At 45.1% G+C, this 16747-nt stretch overlaps 1 protein-coding gene across 3 annotated transcripts; it reads left to right on the top strand.

Moving 5' to 3' along the window:
- The first annotated feature begins 1661 nt into the window (after window positions 1–1661).
- Window positions 1662–16517, top strand: LOC123111583 (uncharacterized). 3 transcript variants are annotated; one of them, XM_044532390.1, is made up of 4 exons: window positions 1662–2025; window positions 2125–2187; window positions 2550–2604; window positions 16116–16517. In XM_044532390.1, the coding sequence occupies exons 1-4, from the start codon at window positions 1702–1704 to the stop codon at window positions 16373–16375; spliced, it is 702 nt and encodes a 233-aa protein (XP_044388325.1). In that variant the 5' UTR covers window positions 1662–1701; the 3' UTR covers window positions 16376–16517. The 3 variants fall into 3 exon arrangements, with proteins under 3 accessions (XP_044388325.1, XP_044388328.1, XP_044388326.1); XM_044532393.1 differs by lacking the exon at window positions 16116–16517 and adding an exon at window positions 3531–4660; XM_044532391.1 differs by lacking the exon at window positions 16116–16517 and adding an exon at window positions 3265–4660.
- The last annotated feature ends 230 nt before the right edge of the window (window positions 16518–16747 follow it).

Raw genomic sequence — 16747 nt, 5'->3', positions numbered from 1 at the left:
GGCGGTGTTGGAACCCTTGGGCTCACGGGTGGCTCACTCCGTTGGCGTCAGGCAAGCTGCCCCGACAAGGCTCTTGTCGGGGCTGCGGAGGTCGCCCCGGCAAGGGTCTTGCCGGGGGAGCCCACCTCGCCCTCTTGCTCTTCGCGTCTCTGGTTTTGGCGTTGCCTTGGTTGTCTTGTGCTTCGGCTTTTCTCCGGCCTCCCTCCTCTGCCTTGCTAAGTGTGGCCGCGGCGCGTGGCTCTGACAGCCCGTGCACAAGTAAAGGGATCAAAAGGAGAGCCCCTACTTTTGTACACCGACAAGTGAGTTCATTGCTATCTAAAGTTTTAACTTCTTCAATCCCACTTTTACCAATTTTTGCATCAAGATCTAAAAACTCCAATTTTTTGGGATGCCTTCTAACTAAAGTTGACTCATCTCCAGTCCCATCGTTACCAAGATTCATATTGCAAAACCAGGATTTAATAGGAGACACATCAATAACTTTTAGATCTTCATCTTTATTTTAACATATAATGAGGCTAGCCAACTTGTCTCCACGGTTGTCCCTCGATTTGCTTTAGTTTTGGTCGTTGGATGTTGGTCAAACAGTAGTTTTCTTCATTCGTTGACGTTGGATCTTCGGCTGTTTTTGTTTTGACCGCGGGGTGAGTTCATGATGCCCATGACCTGTGAGCTCGGTCTCTCAGGGCATGTACAATGCATAGCCTTAAGGTGATGCCTCGCATGCCATGTAGGATCAGATATGACATAAAGTAGGTTCGGATACAGAAGTTGGATCCTCTCCAGGAGGCGGGTGCTTGAAGAGAAAAAGTGTGGTCCGGTGACAAAAGCTGAAAAGGTTGGAGTGAAAAGTAGAGATGCATGTGTACAAAAGTCTATATTTTCTATTTCTTAATGAGGCCCACTAGTGGTAGCTTGCATCGGGAAAAAATGTAGGTATCTCAAATAACTTTTTGTTATGGGGCATATGTATCCATATGCCACCATTGTACATGCCGTCATTAGATTGGCTGGGTGAGCCTTTTTCGGGTGCTGGGCGGCCGATCCTGCCGCGTCGCGTGTGTGATCGTCACGGGCGGACGTGCGTTGTGGGCGTTGCGCGTTTCCCGGTTGCCCCGTCTGTGGTTCCTGCTCGCCCGCTGTAGGTGGGCCTGCTTTCTCCTTGGTCCTGCGTGTCAGTATCGTGGCTGTGGTTTTTTGTGTGCGAGCGGCCACCCGTGTCTGGATCGGCTCACGTATGGGATTCTGCTGACCGTGGCGCGCGTATGGAGCGGGCGCCATCGCCATGCCGCGTCGCTTCGTGATACTGGTCAAACTGCTTTTCCTTTGGGTCGTTTGTTACCCTTTGTGGGCGTGTTCCTCTCTATCGGTGGGTCACTTAGCCGCTGCTTCTTGGGTCCCGCTTCGCTTGACCCCGCTCGTCATTGGGAATCAACTTTTTATTTTCCCTGTGTTCGCTTTGACCCGTCGCCCATCTCGGGTGGGTGGTTTTTCTGTTTGGGTTGGTGGCTCGATTGGGTTTGCACTCTGCTGATTGTGGGCACCGAGCCAGCATGGGCCCGCTGGTCTGTGATTCGCCCGCGTATTCTGGGTTGTGGCTTGCTGGGTACCATGCTACTATATCCGATGCGCAGCCGGGGCGCGGTGGGCGTGCGTGTGTCACTCCGTGGGGCCGCTGCCGCGTCGCGTACGCCTGCCATGGCCAGGCTGCTGCGTGCCCTACGCCTGTTCGCCGCTGTCACTGACGGTGGGCTCTGGACCCACGCATGCTGCGTGTCGGTGTCTGCTTCGTGGGTTCCAGTGCCGCTCTGTGCGAGTTGGGCGTGTCGTTGCGGTGGGCAAGGGCCTCCTTTTCTCCTCGATTTCCCCCATTTCTTCTTCTTCTGCTTCTCATTCTGTGCACGCTCGCTTCGCCCACTCGCTGCACGCTCTCTTCGTCGCCTCGCTCCGTCTTGTTCGAACGCCCTGTCCTCCAGCTCTGTACCATGGCCATCCGTTCCTCCATTGGTGCTGTTGGTTGAGGTTCTTTCTATTCTGCTCCTCCGGTTCTTTCCTGCCGTTGTTCGTTGTTTCAACGATTTGCTGATCTGGTCTGTTTCTATTTGCTCCCTTCATGCGCAGCTTTGTTGGATTTCGCGTTGGCTCCTTCGTAGGAGCCTGGGTCATTCTGTCCTTGCTGTCCAGGTTAGTGCGCGCCTCCTCTGCTTCTCTATCGGTGCATGCCTGTTAGGTGTTTGATGAAATGCACGAGGATTGAGGATATGCTGACGCTGATGCTTTTGTTTCGATCGTTGCGCCTCTTTTGGAATACCGTTGCAGCACAGTGTGCTTTCAGTGCTCGTTGCTTTCTCCTGTGTTCTGATCTCTTATGTACTAATGATCTTTATGGACTGGTTATTTGACGATGGCGTGTGATCTTTTTATCTTTCGGTACACTTGGTTTGTTTTTTATAGTTCCTATATAGTTGCATTTGCATGCCGTTGTTCTATATTGATTGTTTCCCTTTCTATTTTACATGTTGTTCCATCTTGCTGATTTGGTGCAGAATCTCCGTTTAGCTCATCGCCGCATCTTCATTCTGCTTGTTGGGCCGCGTCAAGGTTTGCTGTTGTGATCTCTGTCTGTCTTGCTGCTCTACTTTCTGTGTGTGCTTTCATGTTCTATAGCCTCCTAATCGTTTTAGTGTATGTTCTGGACATGGCCGGGTGTCGTGTACTTTATTATATATTTCGTTCTTGCATGCCAGCAAGATGTGTGCGTTTGTTTGGGTTGTATTCCCATTTTGGAGGCTGTGGTGGCCGAGTGCGCTTTGCCATCCGTTTTGCACCTGTGTGAGGTCGTAGAAGATGGCTCTGCCCTTGCTGGGTGGAGCTTGAGCATCCTGGGGATGGTTCTGGTCGAGTGCCTCGGCGAGAGTTTTTTGGAGCTCGGCCTAGTGTGGGTTCATGAACGCTTTCCTGTAACTGAATGCTTCTTATTATGCATGCTTTAAAACTATAGTCTTTGACTGCTCGAGTGGCTGTGTTAAAGCAAAACAAAAAAAAAACTCCCCTATATTATGAAGTGAACCCTACCTTATTATATGTGTGTATATTGTTCAGTTATTGTTTGCTCTCCGCGGGATCAGTTATTGTTTGCTCTTCTATGTGTGATATACTGCTTTGTGACATGCAGTCATTTTTCTCCTTTTGGATTGCCTATTTTTGTTTCCTTTTTGAAGTTCTTTTCCCTCTGCTAACCGTCTTATTTTTTGATACGAGTGTGGCCTCTGGGTTGCTTGTGTCTCCTTGGCCCATTTATTCGTGATGCAAGGAAATGGTGTCTGTGTTGTCCCCTCCTGCAGCCGTTAGATCTAGCCCCTTGCCTGAAACATGATACCATTATACAGCAGTGCAAGTGTCTTGCCTGATGGTCATTAAAAAATCCATATACACGAATGGTTGGACTGAATTTTTCAACATAATAAGTACTTGTTTTCTACAGTTGGTAGCATATATATATAACTTACGGAGATCTCATGTAACAGGAACAGACATCTAAGTTGAAACTTGGGGATCATCTTATAGCCTCATGTTCACTTCTCTCCCTTTTATTTCATCTCATTCCATCGTTTAAGCATAAGCTCAGTTTCATTTGCTCAAGTTGGAGCTGTGGTGTACCTCTGGATGAGTATGCTACTGAGAGGGTTTAGATCAGAGAACTAAACAAGTTGTGGGTCAGTGGCTAACCAAATGCCACTGACCATACATCTCTTTGTTACTTGGATACTAACAGCAAATCAAAATGAGCAGGGAGGAAACAACACTAGTTTTTAGTAGATATATGTTTGTGATTTACATGCAATGTTGTTCCTTGCAAAACTGTTCCTTGCAAAAGTTTCCTGGCTAAGCAACATTGAGAAAAGGATTACTGAAGCGGTGACTGGGTGGGTACACCTCAGGCGATTGATGTCAAGATCCTGAGCATGTGGAATTTCGTTTGTCGAGTCCTGGCACCAGTATTGTTGGTTGTTTTGTTAACTTTTCCCCCCTGTTTATGGGAGATCCTGTAGAATGAGGGGAGAGAGGGGTGGCGGCTGGGATAGAAAGATGGCCTGGTATTGTATTCTATTGGAGTTAGGGTTTCCTGTACAAGGGGGCAGCATATATATAGGCTGCAGGGTTACATGGGCCACATGGGCCACACACACACACACACACACACACACACACACACACACTGAAATACAGATAAGACACAACCCAACACTCCCCCTCAAGAGGGATGATAGATATCTATCATGCCCATCTTGTCACAAGCAAGATTGCTCTCCCTGGTTCCCAAACTTTTTGTTAGACAATCGGCGACTTGTTGTCCAGAGCTCACATGAGTTATCCTGATGATTCCTGCATCCAGTTTCTCTTTGATAAAGAATTTGTCTATCTCCACATGTTTTGTTCAGTCATGTTGCACTGGATTATTAGCAATGCTGATTGCAGATTTGTTGTCACACCACACATTCAGAGGATCTTGTCTGAGCACTTTCAGCTCAAGCAGAAGGCCTCTTACCCATACCATCTCACTCAGCCCTTGAGACATTGCCCTATACTCAGCTTCTGCAGTTGATTTTGACACCACCGGTTGTTTTTTGCTTCTCCATGATACCAAATTTCCACCGACAAACACACAATAGCCAGAGGTTGATCGTCTATCATCAAGACAGCTAGCCCAATCAGCATCGCTATAACCGTCAACATTCAAATGGCCATTACTCTTGAACCAGAGTCCCATACCAGGGCTGCCCTTTAGATACCTCATGATTCTATAGACTGCATCAAGGTGTCCACTTCTGGGGTCATGCATATATCTACTTACTACACTTAGTGCATATGTAATATCTGGTCTAGTGTGACACAAGTACAGAAGTTTGCCAACCAATTGTTGATATTTTGCTTTGTTAACTTGTTCACCCATTTGTGCTGTCAATTTGTGATTTTGTTCAATGGGAGTTGGGGCTGCTCTACATCCAAGCATTCCCATATCACTTAGGAGCTCTAAGGCATACTTCCGCTGAGAGAGCGCTATTCCCCTCTTTGATCTTGCAACTTTGATACCCAGGAAATATTTTAGCTGACCAAGATCCTTAACTTCAAATGCTTTGCCTAGGCATTTCTTTAGTCTTCCAATCTCCTCTTCATTGTCTCCCATTATTATGATGTCATCCACATATACTGCAAGAATAGTAATCTGTTGCTTGGAATGTTTATAGAAAACAGTGTGATCTCCATTGCATTGTTTATACTCCATACTGCAAACTGCTTGCCTGAACCGGTCAAACCAAGCCCTTGGCGATTGCTTCAAACCGTAAAGAGATTTTCTCAATCTACAAACCTTCCCAACAGCCCCAGGTGTAGAAAGTCCAGGAGGAATTTCCATGTAGACTTCCTCTTGTAGATCTCCATGTAAAAAGGCATTTTTTACATCAAGTTGGTCTAGTGGCCATCCAAAGTTAGCTACACATGAGATTAGAATCCTCACTGTATTCATCTTTGCAACTGGGGCAAATGTTTCGTCATAATCAATACCATACGTTTGGCTGTACCCTCTGGCTACTAGTCTTGCCTTGTAACGCTCAACCTTACCCTCAGGATTCTGCTTCACTGTGAAGATCCACTTACAACTGACTGCCTTCTTCCCATATGGAAGGTTCGCTAGCTCCCATGTTTTGTTCTTTCTCAGGGCCTCCAACTCTTCCCTCATGGCTTCACACCACTTTGGATCTTGTCTTGCTTCTTTCCAGTCTTTAGGAACAATCATGGCTTGAAGTGACGCGACAAATGCTCTAAATGAAGGTGATAGGGCTTCATAGGTGACATAATTACTGATGTCATGCTCAAGATTGCCCTTGCTCAAAGTTTTCCTTGCTACTTCCTTCTTGAGAGCAATTGGCAGGTTAGGTGATGCTTCTTCAGTACTTGAATTCTCATATGACTCCACTTCAGATGAGCTTCCTGTCGCTTGAGTTTCTTCTGACTGCACCCCATGTTCCATAGTTTCTTTTGACTGCTCCTCATGCACTTGTTCCTCCACAACTCTCTTCCTTCTTGTATACACCTGAGGATTCCTTTCCTCATTTGGTCTCTGCCACCTCTGCTGTTCAGCCCCATCAACTACAACTGGAATGAAGGATCCCACTATTTTCGGGGTTGCTATAGGCTGCTCCTTGTCGCCATTGGTGCTGCACTCACCACTCAAGTTGCACCCCCCCTCTTGACTACCCTGCATAGATTGTGAGTGGTCAAGTTCTTCGAATAAAGTGTTGAGATCTGTCTTCTCACCATAGAAAGGCTCAGATTCTCGAAAGGTGACATCCATACTTACAAATGTGTGCCTTTCAGCAGGACTCCAACACTTATAGCCTCGCTGCCCTGCAGGATATCCAACAAATATGCATTTTACAACTCGTGGATCCAGCTTTCCCACTGGTGGTCTGTGATCTCTAACGAAGCAGGTGCACCCAAATAACTTCGGAGGAACTGAGAATTTGTTCTCCCAAAATAGCATCTCACATGGGGACTTCATACCAAGCATTTTTGAAGGCATCCGGTTGATCAGGAACGTTGCAGTCATGACAACTTCACTCCACAAGAATTTTGGCACATTCATGGTGAACATAAGTGATCGAGCCACTTCTAAAATGTGTCAGTTTTTCCTTTCTGCAACACCATTCTGAGCAGGGGTATCTGGACATGATGTTTGGTGCATTATGCCTTGTGCTGACAGGAAACCTCCAAATTGCTTGTTTACATATTCAGTTCCATTGTCAGATCTGATCACCTGCACCTGCACATTAAATTGGTTTCGCACATAGGCATAAAACTCCTGAAAACATTGGAATACCTCATCTTTATGTCATATGAGGTACACCCAAGTCATGCGAGTGTGGCAATCTATAAATGTCACAAAATATTTCATTCCACTAACAGAAACAACAGGACATGTCCACACATCAGAGTGAATCGGCATAAACGGGGATATACTCGTTAGCCCCTTACTCAAATATGAGATTCTTGTGTGCTTTGCATATTCACATGCATCACACACAAGCTTACTCTTGTCTACTCCACGCATTACATCAGGAAACATCTTACTCATCTTATCAAAAGCCATATGCCCCATGCGACAGTGATGGATCATCGCCATTGTCTCACTTACTCCAACTAGTACAGCCAAAGTAGGACTAGCACCAGACCTAGACACATCACGATCCATATACCACAATCCACTACGCCTGGTTCCTGTCCCAAGTTTCCTTCCAGTCATCCTCTCCTGAATCAAACATATTTTCTTATCAAGAGTTATTCGGCAATCTATCTGATCAATCAAAGCACTTAGAGAAAGCAAGTTCACAGGAAAAGCTGGAACATGCAATACATCAGATAATTTAATAGTGGGTGTACATTGAACTGATCCAACTCCTTTAATCGGTTGTGAGGTGCCATCAGCAGTTTGTATTGTTTCACAATGTGTAATTGGGTACTGAGTATATGATTCAAACTCAGTTGAGGTACCCGCAACATGCTTGGATGCTCCAGAATCTAATATCCAATCTGGAAGGAAATCATGTGTGGATATAGACGCATTTGCAAAGTTACCTTCCCCTGTGTAGACAAAGTGGGCAAAGTTCCCAAAGGTGTTGTCCTCCTGGCTTCTACTCTCCGACTCCCCTTGAGAGGTTGTTGATGTCCCTTCTTCTTGCGTTGCCAAGTTAGCCAAGTTTGCTTTGAAGCCACTGGAATAATTCGAACCCCTCGAGTTACCTCTGCCTCTAACTCCCCGGTATCCACCTCGGCTGTAACCTCTTCCCCTACCACGTATTTCTCTGCGTTGTGCTGTGCAATTGATGCTTATGTGACCTTTCTCTCCACAGTTGAAGCACTCTCTTGTCTCCTTCCATTCAAACACAGTAAATGCTGAGCGTGATGCATTCGCTTCTCCAGTCCTGGTCAACTTCAACCTGACCTCCTCCTGTGCCATTGCTGCAACTGCCTCCTCAAGCGAGGGGAGCTTTGGCTGATGAAACAACCCAGCAAGCCTTCCTTCAAATTCTGAGCTAAGTCCCTTCAAGAATTTCATCACTCTCTTACGCTCTACCCACTTCTTAGTAGCAACTATACATTCTGAATGTGGTAACTCCAGTGGATCATAGTGGTCTAAGTCAGCCCACAAATGCTGCAATTCTGCTACATACTCCATCACCGACTTATCCCCTTGTTTTAGCTCATTTACTCTATCCTCAATCTGTGCCATAAGCATTATGTTCCCTTTCCTGGAGTACAATGTTTCCAGGGTTTTCCATACCTCTGCTGCATGGGGAAGAGTCTCCACGGCTGCTGCAATGGATGGGGTCAAGGAGTTCAGCAGCCATGCCACCACCAGAGAGTCAATGACACTCCACTTCTTCCACTCCTCACTTGCCCTGTTCACCGGTTCATCTACTTCCCCTCTGACATAGCCTTCCAGCCCCTTTGTCCTCAATATTAGCAATGCCCTTCCGGACCAGATTAGGTAGTTTGTGACCCCTTCCATCTTGATTTCATTTGGCATCAGTTCTATTTTCTGTATCACCTCAGGCTGAAGAACAAGCGCACCTGGGGAAGCCACACCCTCTGCCTTGACAGTGATGAGCTCAGCTAGCTTCTCCAACGCCTTTACCAACCCCTGGTTGTCCCCCATCTTTCCAATCTTGAATCACACCACTAGCAACCTCCAGCAACCACTGCTCCCCACTTTCACCTCTCTACTACCTCCTCCCCTCAGATCTGGGATTCCACCTCTCCTTCTTCCACACAAGCCTTCTCCTCTCAGACAATCACAACCAGCCAACCACCATCACCACTGCTAGGATTGGGAACCCAAGCTCTGACACCATGTAGAATCAGGGGAGAGAGGGGTGGCGGCTGGGATAGAAAGATGGCCTGGTATTGTATTCTATTGGAGTTAGGGTTTCCTGTACAAGGGGGCAGCACATATATAGGCTGCAGGGTTACATGGGCCACATGGGCCACATGGGCCATAAGCACACACACGCACACACACTGAAATATAGATAAGACACAGCCCAACAGATCCTTTAGTAGTTGTAGGCGCTAAACAACACCTAAGTTTCATTCATGCAACCACAAAGGTTTTGGGGGATGACACTCTTGCTCTAAGAAAAGTTCTATACTCAATTTTATTCCATAGGTTCTGGGAGATCCTTTGTGTAAATGATAGCTTGCAAAAACATCGTACATTGTGTGACGGAGGAGTATTACTTATCCATGTTAACATTGTGAATGATAAGTTACATAAGGGAGAAACATTAGCACCAAATAATGGCTTTGATACGCAAATAATTCTATGTACAATGTCAAGATCATATACCCCTAAGTTGAGAAAAATAATGGCTTTAAGTTCTTAGTTTAATTGGGCTTTTGCTCCATTTTGCTTCAAGTTCTCAACCGTTTAAATAAATAGAAGATAATTACAATCACATTTTCTCTCGCCTTACTACATCTTGATGTTAGTAGGCTGAAAATGACATTACATATTTTAAAAGAATCATTCTTATCTTTAAGAACTACAGAGATACAAATAATTACTACATTGGAAAACATTTTTTTGTAGATAACTCTGGGTTTGAACTGGGACCTTGTGCTATTTGGCGCAACGGGTAATTTTGTTCACGATAATTGCTTTTGATGTTTAAGTTGTCATACATGCTTGCCCATGAACAAGTCTATTGATACATGGATTTTTTTTCAAAGCACACATGGTGTTAGTGGGTCTCTATGCCATCTACGAACATGATTTCAAATGGGTCTCTGCAAACATGGTAGCATGTATTTTGTACTATCAAATTGAAATGTGTGTCTATATATATATATATATATATATATATAGAGAGAGAGAGAGAGAGAGAGAGAGAGAGTAACACTATTCTGATCATGGGATCAGAATAGTTATTTGGATCACAATGACCCTATATATAGTCCCGAAGTGGATCTTCCCGAGCTCCCCCAAACCGCACACACTATCCCCGACGCCCTCCCGAACCGCCGCCGCCACCCCTCCCAAATCGCCCCGCCACCGAAGCCGGCCTCCCAGGATCGCGCCGCCACCACCACCCCGCCCCACCGCTGCCGCCACCCCTCCCAAATCGCCCCGCCACCGCAGCCGCCCTCCCCGGATCGCGCCGCATCCAGGCCTCCTAGCGCGCCCCACCCCGCCCCGCGGCGCACAACCTCCCATCCTCCCAGCGCGCCGTCGTCCTACCCGCGGCGCATAGCTGCCCCGTCAGGTCTCCCGACAACCACCGGCCAACGCTGCTCCATCATCCCCATGTTGCACCGCTCCTCCCCTAGTTCTTCCCCAACGAGGATCTGGATCGGGGTCATCCAGGTGCTTGCCGTGGACGAGGAAGGCCGCCAACTGCTATGGGCGCGACCTCTCGACTCTGCCCCACCTGTGCCTCCTCGCTGTTTTGCATCTGGCCATGCTTGCGCCGACGGCCCGACAATCTATCTCGAGCGAGTAGTCCAACGCCTCACGCGCGAGAAGTCCATCCAGGTGGTGGCCGTGGGTCTCCTACAGCACACTCGGCGACCTGCCCAAGCCTAACCGACGACCTTCCCTAGGCCTATGATGTGACCTTCATGCCTGTATCTTCTCTAGGTTGTTGCCATGGCCGTCGGCAGTGGATCCCTTGTGCCGTCGCCGAGCTCTAGATGGCGCACCAGGCCATGTTCCACACCTGCTCGCCAGCGCTACTATGCACATGCTCGTGGATTCACTGTGTCCTGTGCACCCATGAGCCCCAACCCCACCGCCTCTGACCTCTCGATGCTGCACTAGTCGCCCCACTACTGCAGGTAGCTCTTGCACCGCCCGTCCTCGAGCGGCTGCTCCAGCAGAAGAAGAAACCCAACAGTCCAAAGGGGATTTTAGTTTAGGGAGATGTTGCAAAGACAGTGCAATTTTTAATTCAGGTGTATGTTCTGCTGCCCGCATGATTTGTGCATTGTCACTCCCGGTGCTCCAGTCCCCATCATAGAGGCTTCCATGTCGCCGTAGCTTCGGCCTCCCGCAGCGACTTGGACCTGGCAGCAGGAAGGAGATGGCTCTAGTCACCTGGGACCTATACTACTAATCCATATTCTCTCTCCACCAGCGACCTTCCCTTGGTCCACTCTCCGACCTTCCGTCTATACCGTGCACAGCGCTCGGCGGCTTCCCTGGCGCATCTCCAAAATAGTTGTGCGCCATGCTCCCTTTTTATAGTTTTCTTTTTCTGAACTTGCTACCAATTAGGGTGTGCCAAGAAAAGATGGCAAAAGACAGAAAATAAGAAGAACGTAAAAGGGTCAAAGAGCCTCGTGTTGTGGATAAGAAATGTGTGGTGTACGAGAGGATAAGGACACATGTTACTACAGGGTGAATAAATAAACATTTGGTTCGCAGAAAAGAGATACATTTTATTATCATGTGACACGGACCAGTTCTAAACTTACATCTTTCAATTCTATTGTTCATAACAAAAAAAGGCTAAGAGGAGCCCGGTTCATATTGTTTCATTTTTTTGTATCTGAAGTTGCGCGAGGAAGTTACATGAATAGAAGAAAAGAAAGAAAACGATGTTTATTGTGCTACAGTAGATGGGTGGAATTTGCGGCACTTGGGTGTTGTTTGTCTATGTACGTGTCAACATGTTATTTAAAGAAGTTCTAGTGCATACATTTGCATAGTTGAGATGACAATAAAAACATAAGTTCATTATATGGATGCGACAGATGGTGCTTCGGTCAGATGATTGTGGTTTTCTACTAAAAAAATTGGACAAATAAATGACATATGTTTGCAACCCAGTTTTGTTCTCGAATGCATGCAGGATGTACAAGCAAGCGCAAAAGTGTGTGCGGTGTGATTTTGTTGCCTTTAATTTTACATAAAATGAGAAAAACAAATTCCAATTGGGCGGTTTGGTGTTTTTCACATAACTAAGACTTGAACTGTTACTAATGAATAACACCAAGAAAATCCAAATTGAAAAAACCAAGAAGTTCAATTTTAAAAAAATAAAATAGTACAATGTACATGAAAAACCAAGAAGATATATTTAAAAGTACAGAGCAGTTCAATATTTATTGCAAAAACTCAAAATTTTCCTGTTACTAATGAATAAACCAAGAAGTTCGGTTTAAAATAACGAAGAAGTTTGACATTTATTAAAAAAAACTCCCATTTTTCACGTTTCTAGAAAATACACAAAAGAGGTTCAAAAAGTTGAAAAAACTCAGATATTCTCACGTAACCGAGAGAAGTTCAGGTTGATAACTGCCAGAAGTTCACGTACTACATAGTGTGCATTTTGTATGGAAAAAAGAATAAAAAAGCAAAGGCTAAAAAGTTTTTTTGCTAGAAGTTCAAGTGCTCAGCCCGAGAAAGTTCAAAAATTCTTGTGAGAGGTTGAATAAAAATACGTTAAAGAAGTTCAAGGTGAAAACAACGAGAAGTTCAACTACTGCAAGGGATGCATTTCAAATGAGAATAAAAGTATAGAAAATTAAAAGCTTAAATGGTTTGTTGAAAGAAGTTCAAGTGCTCTAGCCGGGGAGGTTCAAAAATTCTTGTGAGAGAGGTTCACCTTGTATTTCCATGCTCGATTTTTTTCATATAAAAATCGAATACAATTCTTTAATCAAAATATAAAAAGGCGAAGTTCAAATTGAAATAACACAGAAGTTCGGAGTTTATTAAAACCTAGGATTTACCTTTTCAAAAATAAAAAACACAACGCCATTTTTGCAGTTTTGAAAACAACTCATAAACGAAAAAAAGGTTGCTAGAAGTTCAAGTGCTCGGCGAGGAAAAATTCAAAAAATTCTTGTGTGAGAATTTTACCGTGTATTTAGATGTCCAAAATACATAATTTTTTTTTGTTTTTTATGTTTTAAAATAACTATCTCAAACCAGAGAGAAGTTCAAAGTGATAACAACCAGAAGTTCACGTGCTACATGGTGCGTATTTCATATAAGAAAAATACAATAAATTGAAACGGAGTGAAGTTCAAACAGACATGCCCAGAAGTTCAACTACTTCAAGCAGTGCAAAAAACAACACGTCAAAATAGAGTGAAGTTCAAACAGACATGCCCGAGAAGTCCAGTTACTTCACTCAGTGCTTTCCATTCACGATGAAAGCAGAAATCATGATCTCGTCATTTTATAATTTACTTCAAAACAGCAGGAATATTATTTGTGTAATTTCAAGTCCTCGGTTGGAGAAAGTTAAAAAAATTATTATGAGAGAGATTTCTACAAAAGGAATATCATTTGTGTAACACTGACGAATGGATGAGAAAATTACAAACAAAAATACGTCACATAAGTTCAACGTGAAAACAGCAGGAAGTTCGACTATTATAGTGAATGAATTTGAGATGAAGAACTTTTAAAATAGTCGCGAGTATGAAAAAATGATCAACACGGGAAAGTTGCGTGTTTACATCAGCTTTCCGCCGGTATAATATTTGCTCAATTCCGGTGAGTGGATGGAGAGCTACGAGCAGTGGATGTAGAGCTGCGGGCAAAAAAAGCACGTGAAAAACAGAGTGAAGTTCAGGTACACATGCCGAGAAGGTCAGGTTCTTCACGCGGTGCATTTTCGAAGAATCTGTTTCGAAATAAATGCAGAACGAGTGATCTCTCTGTTTTCGAAATTACATAAAAACGGCTAGGAATCACAGAAAACTATAAACATGAAAAAGTTTCGCATTTTCCATAGCTTTTCAGCAGTATATTATTTGCCCCATTCTGATACAGTTTGTAGAAATTACGGCAAAAATACATTTTTAGCCATTTTCAAAACTGACATAAAACAGTAATGGATTAGAAGAAACAATATATACAAAAAAGTTTTGCATTTCTTCAAGATTTTCAACGCCATATCATTTGTTGCATTTGGATGTACGGTTAAAAAATTAGCTCGAAAATATGAACTCGGTGGAACTTGTACTGTTTTCTAAATTACTTTTAAACGGTTCAAAATTAGAAACAACTTTTAACATGAAAAAGTAGCGCATTTTCATAAGCTTTCCAACGCCGTATTATTTGCCTCAATTGGATTGGCCGTTTAGAAATGACATCGAAAATACCAACTCGGGTGTTCCGTTTGTGAAATTCTACGATTTTCCAAATTACGCTTTAACCATAAGCAATTATATAAAACTTTCAACATGTGGAAGGAGCGATTTTGCAGCAGCTTTCCAACGTCATATTATTTGCTTCATTCCGATAAACAAAATGCGATCGAAAATACGATTCACGTTTTTTGAAAGAAGAAAAAACGGTTTTCAAAACTGCTCTTAAACCGCTTACATTTTGCCAAAAAATTAACTTGGATCATGATACTGGTGTTCATAGCTTTCCAACGGTATATCGCAAGCCCCATTTTGACACCTTTTAGCTGAAGTTCAACCTAGTACTCGGGGAAGGTCAGGCGCGTTACTCGGGAAGTTCGGGTTGTGATCGGAATATTATTCTGATCCCGTGATCAGAATAGTGTTTATGAATATATATATATATATATATATATATATATATATATATATATATATATATAGAGTAACACTATTCTGATCCCAGGATCAGAATAGTTATTCTGATCACAACGTCGCTATATAGGGCGCGATATGATTTCCTGAGATCGCAAACAGAGGAAAAACTGGCCCGTTGAACACACCCCGGACGGCCCACTACCACACCCACGACCTTCTCCTCTCCCTCGACGACGCCTCACCATCCCCCGATCCCCATCGACCAAACCACCGTGCCGCCCTCCCCTGCCTGCCGTGCCGCGCCGCCCTGCCCGCCGGCATCTCGTAGCCCCTCCTCGCCGGCCTTGCGCGCTGCCGCCCACCGGCTAACCCCCACCGCCGCCCATCGGCGATGCGCGCCGCGCCGCTGCCCCAAACCTCCACCGCCCACAGGCCTTGAGTGTCGCCGCGAGCCGTGGATCCGGGGCGCCGACGCTTGGCTCTGGATCCCGCGCACCGCCGCCAGTCCTCGACTGAAGACGAGCAAGCCTGCGCCCCCTCACTTACGTAGCCTCCTCCCGATGGGGATCCACCGTCGCAGCGCTCATGGATGTTCACCACATTAGCGCCCAAATCCCAGCCATCCAGGGGTCTCCGACACAACTCCACCCCTCTCCGCCCCTGCATCACCTCCTCCACCCGCGTTGAAGACATCGTCGGCCCTGTGGAACAAACACCAGCGCCGCCCTCCAAGAACCCGAGCCGCCGCCTGCCACCAAGATCCTACGCCGCCCCTAGTGGCTCCTCCCAAACCCAACACCCTGCACCCCCATCTCCTCCACGCCCTGGTCGTCCCTCGCACGCACACGAGGATGGTGCTGGCCCGGCTCCATGCTTCGGACCTTGAGAGGAGGTGGCTGGCTCACACCTAGGACGGCTTCACATCAGTCCAACTACACTGCTAGTCCCTGTCCAGGTTCTGCCATTTCTGTGCATCCACTCATGTGATTGCTGCATCTAGAGAGAACGGCTAGTCCCCTAGTCCCTTGTTTCTTTGGATAAATTTTTTGTACAAGTTTCGTGAAAGTTATGCTGATTTGATGCCCTCAATTGTTTGTGGTTATGTCTCTGATAACTAGCAACAACTTTTGTCCTTTGCCCAAATTTTTGTGAGCAACAAATATTCATACATGTGCATTATATCAGTTCTTGTGGGAAAACCTCTACATCAAGTTCGTTTTTGCAACTCTTTCGCGAAAAAATCATATTGTACAATTCTAGTGTATCTTCTTGAAGTTCATATTGTCAAGACCTCGAAGCTCACATAATATAGTTCAGGATAGTTCAGAAGTTTGGATGACTCATGTCTGATAATTTTTTTGTGATACATACACGCGAGCCTGTTCGTATTTGTATATTTGTTAATTTCATTATCCGTTAGGATCTGGTATTAGTAGTCTATTTTTTATGAGCAGTCTTGTTCGACAGATGCTTTATTATAGTGTGTGTTTGAAGTTCATATTGTCAAGGTCATGAAATTCACAACCTGTCACCAGAGATCCTGAAGAAAATACATGTGGGTTTGGCATGTCTCACATCCTACAGCAACGAGCCCCTGCAAGCACCGAGCCACTGGTGTTCCATCCACAAATCTGCGAGGAATGTAAAAGCGGCTGTGTCATATTGTCAGCTGCCCATCAAATATAAGCCTATTATGTTGTCCTTCAGTAGCAGTTCAACAAAAAAACTACAACTATTCTACATTGGAAACTATGATATTTCAGGTCTGCTACTATGTACATGGTTGTTGGTATGACTATGAGTACATACATTTTGTCTTGGTTCTTTCCCCCGTCGGCTTTCTCTGCCATGGATGTGTGCATGCGTGCTATGTGTGTGAGTGTGCTACAGCAATTTGTGTAAAAGAAGCATTTTCAATTGGGCAAAATTAGTTGATGGTTGTCGAAGTTCAGACATTTCTATTGGTGACGTTCAGTAATTATAGAATGAGAAGTAGTGCGTGCTGTCTTGTGCCCACAAGGTGCCACTGGCTACTACACACCCTGTGCTGCTGATATTGCTGCTTTAACTTTTACATGACTTGCAAAAAAGTTTTTTCCTTTGGATATATGCGATCCAGTACACTTGTTCTACGAAGTAGCAGGGTACGTGCTTCTTACCGGCCACA

This window comes from Triticum aestivum, chromosome 5B (assembly GCF_018294505.1).
Source record: "Triticum aestivum cultivar Chinese Spring chromosome 5B, IWGSC CS RefSeq v2.1, whole genome shotgun sequence".
Taxonomy (NCBI): domain Eukaryota; kingdom Viridiplantae; phylum Streptophyta; class Magnoliopsida; order Poales; family Poaceae; genus Triticum; species Triticum aestivum.
This window is presented reverse-complemented; position numbering and strand designations above follow the sequence as displayed.

Excerpts from the sequence above, each read along its gene's own strand:
- LOC123111583 (XM_044532390.1), top strand. The coding sequence starts at position 1,702 with ATGGCCAGGCTGCTGCGTGCCCTACGCCTGTTCGCCGCTGTCACTGAC. Across the intron at positions 2,026-2,124 it reads CATTGGTGCTGTTGGTTGAG|CTTTGTTGGATTTCGCGTTG; the intron begins GTTCTTTCTATT and ends CTTCATGCGCAG. Across the intron at positions 2,188-2,549 it reads ATTCTGTCCTTGCTGTCCAG|AATCTCCGTTTAGCTCATCG; the intron begins GTTAGTGCGCGC and ends GATTTGGTGCAG.